General features: G+C 41.2%; 1 protein-coding gene across 1 annotated transcript in view; it reads left to right on the plus strand.

The window, feature by feature from the left end:
* Positions 1-3947: 3947 nt before the first annotated feature.
* The window catches only part of LOC122540195 (protein cornichon homolog 3-like), a 42170-nt gene continuing 34103 nt past the window's right edge, over positions 3948-12014 (plus strand). Inside the window, exon 1 of the mRNA XM_043675559.1 lies at positions 3948-4004. Coding sequence (XP_043531494.1) covers positions 3948-4004 — 57 coding nt within the window. The remainder of the gene's footprint in view (positions 4005-12014) is intronic.

The raw sequence follows: 12014 nt of genomic DNA on the forward strand, positions 1-12014 counted from the left end.
GCAGATCAGAGGCTAGGTATCTTATAATGAATAACTGACCTCCTGACTTCTCAAAGCCTGTCTACCATCTACAAAGCACAAATCATGAGTATGATGGAATACTCCCCTGGATGAGTGCAGATTCAACGACACTCAAGAAACTTGACACCATCCAAGACAAAGCAGACAGCTTGACTGGCACTAATCCACAAGCACTCCCTCCCTCCGTCTGTCCCGTCACTCCACTGATGCATAACAACAGGACTGTGTACTGTATACACACACTGATGCACTGTTGAAATTCACCAAGACTCCTCAGACAACACCTTCTAAACCTATGACCACTACCATCTAGAAGGGAGGGACAACAGGCACATGATGACACCACCATCTGCAAGTTTCACTCCAAGCCACTCTCCTCTGAATTGGAAATGTATTGCTGTTCTTTCAGTGTCAGTGGGCCAACATCCTGGAATTCCTTCCTGACAGCACTGTACATCTACCTACAGCAAACTGACTGCAGTGTTTCAAGAAGACAGCTTCTTCTCACAGGCAACTAGGAATGGGTAATAAATGCTGGACCATGTCCCTTGAGTGGGTGAAAAGAAACCTCCAAGGTGATAATCTCAAGATTACTACTTGAACTATATACAAATTGGCACAGCATAAATAAAGTAAAAATACTGAGAATGGACATGGAACAATAAAAAGATAAACCTTAAGGCTTATTGCCTGTTTGCATGGAGCATTTGAAATAAAGTGGATGAACTAATCAGGTAAATAATTGTAAACAGGTATGATATAGTTGGGATTGTGGAGACATGGCTGTGGATGACCAGGCATGGGAACTGAACATCCAGGAATAGTCAGTATTTGAGAAAGACAGGCAAAAAGGAAAAGGCAGTGGAGCTGTATTACTGGTTAAAGAGGATATAAACATAATATTGAGGAACGATATTAGCTCAGACAATGCGGAGATATGTGAATAGAATTGAAAAGTACCAAGTGTTAAAAAGCATTAGTACTATATAGACCACCAACTGCACTGATGATGTCAGGAATGACATCAAACAGGAAATCAGTGATGCATGTGATAAAGGAACATCTGTAATTATGGGTGATTTTAATCTGTATGTAGATTTGGCAAATCAAATTAGTTACAAAACTGGAGAGAAGAAGTTCCTAGACTGTACATGGGATGGTTTTCTGGTGAACTGAATGGTGAAGCAGATGAGAGGGGCTGAATTACATACTCCTGTTCCTAGTTCTTATACCTTTATAGTGAGATGATTCGAGTACAGTAACAAGGATGTCATTGGCTACAATTACACAGGGCATGGTGATGCTATATCTAGCATTGTGTGTGCAGCTTTAGTCTCCTCATCTGAGAAAGGATGTTCTTGCGAAAGAAGATGTGCAGTGAAGGTTTACTAAATTGATTCCTGGAATGGCAGGATTGACATATGAGGATTGAGTCACTTAGGAGTGTGGATGTAGGTTTGCTCACTGAGCTTGAAGGTTCATTTCTAGATGTTTCATCACCCTACTAAGTAACATCTTCAGTGGGCCTCAGGTGAAGCACTGCTGAAAATTCCTGCTTTCTATTTATATGTTTGGGTTTCTTTGAGTTGGTGATGTCATTTCCTGTGGTGAAGTTATTTCCTGTGGTGAAGTCACTTCCTGTTCCTTTTGGTGTTCATGTATACATGTTACATGAACACAAACTAGCCACAAAACAACAGGACCCTCACTCATTAGTATCCTTACATACGGATGAGGAAGGACACCACTTCGACTGGACAACACATCCATCCTAGGACAAGCTAATATTCTGTCTCTGGACTCTCGTTATCTCATTTCTGAAGGCTTCCCATTTCCCAGCCGTCCCTTTACCTGAGAACATCTGCTCCCAATCAACATTTGAAAGTTTTTTTTTAGATTAGATTACTTAGATTAGATTAGATTAGATTACTTACAGTGTGGAAACAGGCCCTTCGGCCCAACAAGTCCACACCGACCCGCCGAAGCGCAACCCACCCAGACCCATTCCCCTACATTTACCCCTGCCCCTAACACTACAGGTAATTTAGCATGGCCAATTCACCCAACCTGCACATTTTTGGACTGTGGGAGGAAACCGGAGCACCCGGAGGAAACTCACGCAGACACGGGGAGAATGTGCAAACTCCACACACTCAATTGCCTGAGGCAGGAATTGTGCTGTGAGGCAGCAGTGCTAACCACTGTGCCACCGTGCCGCCCCAATACCGTCTTGCCTAATACCGTCAAAATTGGCCTTCTTCCAATTTAGAACTATCCTTTTCCATCACTATTTTAAATCTAATAGAATTATGGTCACTGGCCCCAAAGTGCTCCCCCACTGACACCTCAGTCACCTGCCCTGCCTTATTTCCCAAGAGTAGGTCAAGTTTTGCACCTTATCTAGGAAGTGCATACTGAATCAGTAAACCTTTTTATACACACTTAAATTCCTCTCCATCTAAACCTTAACACTATGGCAGTCCGAGTCTATGTTTGGAAAGTTAAAATGGCCTACCATAACCACCCTATTATTCTTATAGTTAACTAATATCGCCTTCCTAATTTGTTTCTCTATTTCCCACTGACTACTGGGGGGTCAATAATACAATCCCAATAAGGTGATTGGGATTTCTTATTTTTCAGTTCCACCCAAATAACCTCCCTGGATGTATTCCCAGGAATATCCTCCCTACGTACAGCCATAATGCTATCCCTAATCAAAAACACCACTCCCCGTCTCCCTCCTCTCTTGCCCCCACCACCCCCCCTCCCCTTTCTATCCTTTCTACAGCATTTGTATCCTGGAACATTAAGCTGCCAGTCCTGTCCATCCCTGAGCCATGTTTCTGTAATTGCTATGATATCCCAGTACTATGTTCCTAACCATGCCCTGAGTTCATCTGCCTTCCCTGTTAGGCCTCTTGCATTGAAACAAATGCAATTTAATTTATCAGTCCTACCTTGTTCTCTTCTTTGTCGCTGCCTGTCCTGACTGTTTGACTTGCTCCTTTTCGCAACTGTACCAGTCTCAGATTGATCTCTTTCCTCACTGTCTCCCTGGGTCCCACCACCCACCTTACTCGTATAAATCCTCCCAAGCAGCTCTAGCAACATCCTGCGAGTAGGTTTTACTTGTAAAAGTACCTTTGATAGAGAGTGTTTTCTCATTTCTTTGAGAGCAAGATGCTAGGTGGGCAACTAGCTCTCTGGCTGTAGAACATTTGCTCTGTTATTCAATGGAAGTTGTTCTACCTCTAATTTTCAAAATACTGGATTTATAAACACCTCGTAACACATTCAGTTCTTACAATTTCATAGGTTTCCAAGTGTCAAAACAATAAAATTCAATTCCATTGGCTTCTGGTATCCTGGGCATAATTTAAACTAATTGGTTAAATTCAAATTGTTGTCAAAACAACAATCAAAACTCAGGTATCCATTTAACAGCCAATTGTTACATTTGGAACAGCCTGAACCTTAGCTGGCAGCTATGTCTGAACTTTAAATTCAGAAAAACACTTCCTGTCTTAAAGTGACCAGACATGTTTTCGACTTTGTAACAATAGTATTAGGTGCAAAATAAATGAATTAATGGATCAAATAGAGGTTAATGACTAGAGGTATGAACAAGAACAAGAGGGCATGATTTTTAAGTAATCTGCAAAAGAAACAAAGGTGAAATGAGGAAAAGTGAGTACTTCAGGTATGGAATCCACTGCCAGGAAATATGGTGGAGGCAGGTTCAATCGAGGCATTAGAGGGAACATTGATGATTAATTGGATAAAAATAATGTGCAAGGGTATGGGGAAAATGTAGAAAATTGCTACTAAATAATGATGCTTGCTTAGTGAACTAGGACAGATATGATGCACCGACTGGTCTCCAACTGTAAGATGTCTGTAGTTCTGTGATTGATTATGGAGTCATGGTTATCAGGGAATCAAAGCTGGGAACTAAAGAAGCAGAAAGCGAAGGTGATGAGGTGGGTTTGTTCATTCAAAACGGCATTAGTTTGTTAACAAGAAATAATCTTGGATCAGATGATGTAGAATCCATAAGGGTGAAAATTAAAAAAAGCAACAAGGGGCAGAAGACTCTGGTAGAAGTAGTATGTAGGCTCCGTATTGGTGTTCTGTAGGTCAGAGAATGAATCAGGAGATAATGAAGGCAATTAAAGAAAAGGCAATACAGGAAGTCCCCAGGTTGTGAACAGGCTCTGTTTGAAAGTCGATATTTGACACAGGTCTGAATGCGATGCAGGACAATATAAAGGACTTGTTTGTAAGTACAAGAAATGTTTGTATGTTGGATATATAAAGTTACACCCTTGTATAAGATCTCATTTATAAGTTTGAAGCATTTGTAAATCAGATGTTCATGAATTGATAACGAGTGAGATTAATTTTCATGTCAGTTCAGAAACTTAAATCAGCAGAGGTAAAAAACAAGGAAGAATTCAGAGATTATATTCAGGATCAGTTCCTTGAACATTATGTTGTGGATCCAATCAGGGATCAGGCTATTTTGGATCTGGTAATGTGTAATGATGCAGGATTAATAAATGATCTCAGAATAAGTGATCCCCTCGGGAACAGTCACTTTAACATGGTAGAATTTAGCTTTCAGTTTGAGAGTGAGCAAAGTGGTTTGGAAACAACTGTGCTGAACTTCAGTAAATCCTGAAAAAGCCCCTTTTATTCTAACTGTCTGTTTTCTGTTAGTTCGCTAATTCTCTACCCTTACTACTCCCAAACACAATAGTGCTCTTATCTTATCAAGTAACATTATGTGAGGTCTCTTATCAAAAGCGTTTTGGAAATCCAAATATACTCCAACTGCTGATTCCTCTTTAACCAGCCTACTTGTTACCTCTTCAAAGAATTCTAATCAATTTGTCAAGCATGGTTTCCTCTCAAGATGCCATGCTGACTCTGCATGTTTTTAAAAGCTCTGTTATGACATCCTTTATAACAGACTCTAACATTTTTCCATTGACAAATGTCAAGCTAACTGGCCCATAGTTACAGGTTTTGTTTCCCTCCCTTTTTGAAGAAGGATGTTGACAGTTTCCAATCTTCTTGGACTTTTCCAGAATTTAAAGATTCCTGGAAGATTATCATCAGTGCATCCACTATCCCTGCAGCTACTTCCTTTAATACCCTATGATGCAACCTGTCAAATCCAGAAGCAGTTATCAGCCTCTAGCCTCGTTAGTTTCCCTGGTACGGCTTGGTGACATAATACATGCCTCACAACACCATGGACTTGGCTTTGATTCTAGTCTTGGGTGACTATGTAGAGATTGCACTTTCTCTCCCTGTCTGTGTGGGTTTCCTCTGGGTGCTCTGGTTTCCTCCCATAGTTCAAAGCTGTGCAGGTCAGGTGGATTGGCCATATTAAGTTACCCTGTAGTGTCCAGGGATGTGATAATTATGTGGATTTGCCATGGTAAATGTGGAGTAAGGCTGGATCTGGTGGAATGCTCTTTGGAGGGTTGGTAGAAACTTAATGGGCCAAATGCCCTCTTTCTTCACTCTATCGTATCGAATTCTATCGTTTTTTTTCTCTATTTATAGCTTTTTATATATATATATATTATATATATATATATATTCTCCACTCCCAACCCTATTAGGCTCCTTGATTATTTGTATTTTTAGTATCCTCGACCATGTGGTCTGATGCAAAGTATTTGTTTAACATTCTGCCATTGCCTGGTCCCCCAGTATTATTTTCCCTGGGTGTCTTAGGGTCAGCATGGACAAGATGGGCCAAATGTTTGTGTCTGTTCTGTATCATTTCTATAGCTTGTGGTCTGTCATTATTTCTTAACCACCCTTTCTGCTAACTCCTTTCCCATTGTATTCCAGCCAATACTCATCCCTATACAATTAACCTTATTTAAGTTTATCACTGTTCTTTCCAACCCAATTTTCTCACTCTCAGACCGAATGCTTAATTTTAACATGTGATGACAAGCATTGTTACTTAACAGCATAAAGAGCCAGGTCAGCATTCGCTGCATAAATAATCTTTGGGTCAGTTTACTCTGTCCATGAAGTCTGTCCTGATCTAGGAATGATCAAAGGTATTAAATAAATGCTGGCCCCACAGGAAACAACGGATCCAGGACATTGCCTTGGATTTTCAGGTTTCCTCTTACTAAATATTCCCAACATTGCAGAAGAACTACCTCCTCTCAGAGATTTTCTCAAGAATGACGTCTGCTACATGTTGCCAAATGACCCCTAATACATCTCTGATTCTGTTAGGTAGGTTCTGTCAAAATCTTGCGTACCACACTACTACGACTCCAGGAATGTTGCGATTCTTGGTGGCAATATATTGTAAAAATGCCTAGGTTTGTGTTTCTTGCAAGATGATAAACCAGTAGCCCTTGGTTTAAAAAGCCTGTCATTCGTGAGAGCCAATGATTCAAACGTAGTGTATGAGAAATTAGTTCATTGGCACCACATAGCTTCACATAAACTTAATTGGCAAGAAACTCACAGCTGAAACAGATAATAAGCCATTAGAAATGATATTTCACAAACTACTAGTATGTGCACCAGCACGTTTGTAGCATTTACTTGATAAGGTGCATAGATGCGTGAGGTGAGTTTACATGAGATATAAGCCAGGTACAACAATGATGACATCCGACATGCTGAACTGATTATCAAACCATGTTATTCCTCTTGATCTGCACATTGTCGCTCTGGACTACACAATTTAGATGTTCTGAAGGTTGATCTGTAACACTTTGGCCAGAGCCAGTGTGAATAGTTGCCATGAGCAACTGCTAAAAAACAGCTACAAAAAGTTACAAAAGGTCATTATCCACGGATGGCCTGATACATTAAAGAAGTGCTTGAGAAGATTTATTCGTTCAGGCTGAACACAGGTGGATCAATATATCATGAAACATTATTTTCACGGACAATTACCTATTAAAGCAAAAAGCATTGCACAAAGGTATCATTTTCATGTTACACTAGGAATATAGTGATACCGAATACACAGGTCAGTTAGCTCATGAGTTCTGTGTACATAGGAACCTCGATTACCCGGCATTCAATTATCTGAATTTCGGATTATCCAGCAAGATCGCAAGGTCCCGATGCTTGGCTAAACTGTGTTATCCAGCATTTGATTATCCAAACAGTCAATTATCTGACAAAATACTCCCTGCCCGTGTCGTTTGGATAATCGAGGTTTCTCTACTGGCTGAGAATGAAGCAGGTTATTCAATGACATGCCAAACGTGTAAGCCCAGCAGCAGAGGGAGCTTCTATACTCGCATGTATTCCATCCAGCTCTTGATAAAAATTGCAACAGACTATTCACATTGTACATGGACAATTACATCCTTGTGATGGATTACTTCTCTTAATGTCCAGTTCGTTGTTGACTTAACAAAACAATGATGACAACTGCTGTTAATATGATGTGGAGGAGCCGGTGTTGGACTGGGCTGGACAAACTTAGAAATCACACAACACCAGGTTATAGTCCAACAGGTTCATTTGGAAGCACTAGCTTTTGGAGTCTTGCTCCTTCCCAGCTGCAATTCCCAGTTTTCATTTCCCTGTTTTAAACAGTGGGATTGTCTTTGCCACCATCCAATTTACAAGGGATGTTCTGGAGTCTACAGCATTTTGGAAAATGGCAAGCAAAACATCCACTATTTTTATGGTGGCTTCCTTTAGTACGCTGGGATATAGATTGTTAGACTCGGGATTTATCTGCTTTCATTCCTATTAATTTTTCTAGCTTCAGTTTTTTTTTACTGATATTAATTTCCTATAATTTCTCCTTCCCAAAAGACCTTTGCTTCCCTTGCATATCTGGGAAGTTTTTTATTTCTTAAAAATAGTTGCTTTGAAAACTAGAACCAGGGCTCAGACCTGAAGTAGAGAAACTTTCTGAAAAGGTAGAGTTTTAAATTGTGTTACGCAATTGGCAGTTGATGCTAGATCGACTATTAATTTTCAACCTGAGATTAAGAGAGATCTGCAACTTAGAGTGTTAAAGCGGGTACATAGAGTTAAGTCAGAGATCAGTCGCGGTATCATTGAATGATGAAATAGGCTTGAAGGGCTAATTGGCCTTTTTCTGTTCCCATTTTCTCACTTTCCCGTGAACGGGTAATCAGGCAGGCTTTATAATTGATGATTAATCAACAGCCTCGGGTTTTCCATAAAACATAGGAGCAGAAGTGGACCAATCAGACCATCCTCAACTCCATTTTCCTGTCTTATCCCTTAAAATTCACTTACTGATTAAAAATATGACTGTCTCAACTTTAAATATACTTAACAATTTGGGGTGGCGCAGTGGCTCAATGGTTAGCACTGCTGCCTTACAGTGCCAGGGGCCTGGGTTCAATTCCTGCCTCGGGCAACTGTCTGCGTGGAGTTTGCACATTCTCCCCGTGTCTGCGTGGGTTTCCTCCGGGGGCTCCAGTTTCCTCCCACAGTCCAAACATGTGCAGATTAGGTGAATTGGCCATGCTAAATTACCCATAGTGTTAGGTGCATTAGTCAGGGGTGAATGTAGGGGAATGGGTCTGGGTGGGTTGCTCTTCAGAGGGTCGGTGTGGACTTGTTGGGCTGAAGGGCCTGTTTCCACACTGTAGTGAATTTAATCTAATTGCTCTGTTATTTCCTTCTTTCTCATTATAAAATCTCTGATTTCAAACTGACTTACTATTTTTTTAAATACTGTTTGGAAACTCTTACAGATTACATTTCATGATTTTTTATAAGATTATCCTCATTCTGCTTTTCCTCTCTTTTCTCTAATACAAAGGAACTTGGACAAACTTGCACATGGAACACAGAAAACTAGCACACAGGCACAGCAAGTAATCAGGAAGGCTAATGGAATGTTGGGCCTTGTTTCAAGAGGGTTGGAGTATGACAGTAGGGAAGTCTTACTGCAACTGTATAGGGTGCTGGGGAGACCACTTATCGAGCACTGTTGGCAGTTTTGGTTTCCTCATTTAAGGAAAGATATCATTTCATTGGAGGCAGTTCAGAGAAGGTTCATTTGACTGGTCCCATATGGAGGATTTATCTTATGAACAAAAGTTAAACAGGTTGAGACTCTACTCACTGGAATTTCAAAAAAAAATGAGAGGTGATCTCATTGAAACATATAGAATTCTTAAAAGGCTTAACAGGACAAATGCTCAGAAGATATTTTGCCCATGGGAGAGTCTAGAACCAGAGAGCACAGTCTCAGAATAAAGGGTTGAAATCAGCTAGGAGAAAGTGAGGACCGCAGATGATGGAGATCAGAGTCGAGAGTGTGGTGCTGGAAAAGCACAGCAGGTCAGGCAGCATCTGAGGAGCAGGAGAATTGAGGGCTTATGCCCGAAGGCTTTGCACCTGCTGTGCTTTTCCAGTACCATGCGTTTGACTCAGAATAAAGGGTGCCAATTTAAGACTGAGATGAGGAGGAATTTCTTCTCTCTGAGTTTGGTGAGTCTTTGGAACTCATTGCCACAGAGAAATTATACGGACAGAGTCCTTGTATATACTTAAGGCTGAGATAAATATATTCTTGAAGAGTGAGTGAATCAAGGGTTATGGGGAAAGGGCAAGAAAGTAGCCATGAGGATTGTCGGATCAGCCATGATCCTATCCCATCGTATCCTGAATAATGTCACAGGCTTTCCACACAATGCAGGAGGAGCACTCCACCAGGAAGAGCTGCCTTCTCACAACTTACCTTTGTATTACCCTCATTTTGTTTACTTCATTTAATTTAAAGAGTATTGAATATATACCAGGAACCTTACCCTAGCTCTTGGCACAAGGTCCTAACCTGTTCTGAGGAAGGGTCACGTGATACAAAAAATTAACTCTGATTTCTCTCTACAGTTGCTGCCAGACCTGCTGAGCTTTTCCAGAAATTTCTGTTGTTGTTTCTGATTTACAGCACCTGCAGTCCTTTTGGTTTTTATTCAGATCTTAACTTTACCTGTGTCATGTTGTCACTTTGACCCACTGACACTGAAGGAATGGCAATATATTTCCAAGTCGGGATGGTGAATGGCTTGGAAGGGAGATTACAGTCCATGGTGTCCTCATGCACCGGCTGCTCTTGTCCTTCTAGATTGTCATGTTCATGGCTTTGGAAAGTGCTGTCTAAGGAGCCTTGTTGGAATTCTGTAATGCATCTTGTGGATGGTACACATTTGTTGTCACATTGTATCAGTGGTGAAAAGAGTGCATGTTTGTGGAAATGGTGCTAATCAGGCAGCTACTTGGTCTTGAGAAGTGTCAAGCTTCTTGAGTGTTGTTGGAGCTACACTTATCCACACAAATGGGGAGTATTCCATCACCTACTGACTTGTGCCTTGTAGAAAGTGGAGGCTTTGGGGAGTTAGAATGTGAGCTATTCATGACAGTATTCCTGGCCTCTGACCTGTTCTTGTAGCCACTGAGTTATTCCAATTCAGCTTCTGGTCGATAGTAATCTGACATGTAGAGTAGGGGATTCAGACATGGAAATTGCATTGAATCTGAAGAGGCAAGTGTTGTAGAATCATAGAGTCATACAGCATGGAAACAGACCCTTTGGTCCAACCAGTCCATGTCAACTAAATTTCCCAAACTAACTAATCCCACTTGCCTTTGTTTGGCCCATATTCACAGAACATACAACGTAGAACATTACAGCGCAGTACAGGCCCTTCGGCCCTCGATGTTGTGCCGATCTGTCATACCAATCTGAAGCCCATCTAACCTATACTATTCCACGTACGTCCAAATGCTTGTCCAATAACGGCTTAAATGTACTTTGCAGGCAAAGCATTCCATACCCTTACTACTCTGAGTAAAGAATCTACCTCTGACATCTGTACTATATCTATCACCCATCACTTTAAAGCTATGCCCCCTCGTGCTCGCCATCACCATTCTTGGAAAAAGGCTCTCCCTATCCACCCTATCTAACTCTCTGATTATTTTATATGTCTCTATTAAGTCACCTCTCAACCCTCTTCTCTCCAACGAAAACAGCCTCAAGTCCCTCAGCCTTTCCTCATAAGACCTTCCCTCCATACCAGGCAACATCCTAGTAAATCTCCTCTGCATCCTTTCCAAAGATTCCACATCCTTCTTATAATGCAGTGACCAGAGCTGTACACAATACTCCAAGTGCGGCCGCACCAGAGTTTTGTACAGCTGTAGCATAACCTCATGGTTCCAGAACTCGATCCCTCGATTATAAGAAGGCATACAGTGTTTTAGCTTTTAACAACCCTGTCAACCTGGGTGGCAACTTTCAAAGATCTGTGTACCTGGACACTGACATCTCTCTGCTCATCTACACTACCAAGAATCTTACCATTAGCCCAGTACTTTGCATTCCGGTTACTCCGACCAAAGTGAATCACCTCACACTTGTCCGCATTAAACTCCATTTGCCACCTCTCAGCCCAGCTCTGCAGCTTATCAATGTCTCTCTGTAACCTACAACATCCTTCGTCACTATCCACAACTCTACCGACTTTAGTGTCGTCTGCAAATTTACTAACCCACCCTTCTACGCCCTCATCCAGGTCATTTATAAAAATGACGAACATCAGTTGACCCAACACCGACCGACCCTTGCGGTACACCACTGGTAATTGGACTCCAGGATAAACATTTCCCATCAACCACCACCCTCTGTCTTCTTTCAGCAATCCAATTACTGATCCAAACTGCTATATCTCCCACAATCCCATTCCTCCGCATTTTGTACAATAGCCTACTGTGTGGAACCTTATCAAACGCCTTGCTGAAATCCAAATATACCACATCAACTGGTTTACTCTCATCTACCTGTTTGCTCACCTTCTCAAAGAACTTAATAAAGGTTTGTGAGGCACGACCTACCCTTCACAAAACCGTGCTGACTATCCCTAATCAAATTATTCTTTTCTAGATGATTATAAATCCTATCTCTTATAACCTTTTCCAACACTTTACCAACAACT

This window comes from Chiloscyllium plagiosum, chromosome 3 (genome assembly GCF_004010195.1).
Source record: "Chiloscyllium plagiosum isolate BGI_BamShark_2017 chromosome 3, ASM401019v2, whole genome shotgun sequence".
Lineage (NCBI taxonomy): Eukaryota > Metazoa > Chordata > Chondrichthyes > Orectolobiformes > Hemiscylliidae > Chiloscyllium > Chiloscyllium plagiosum.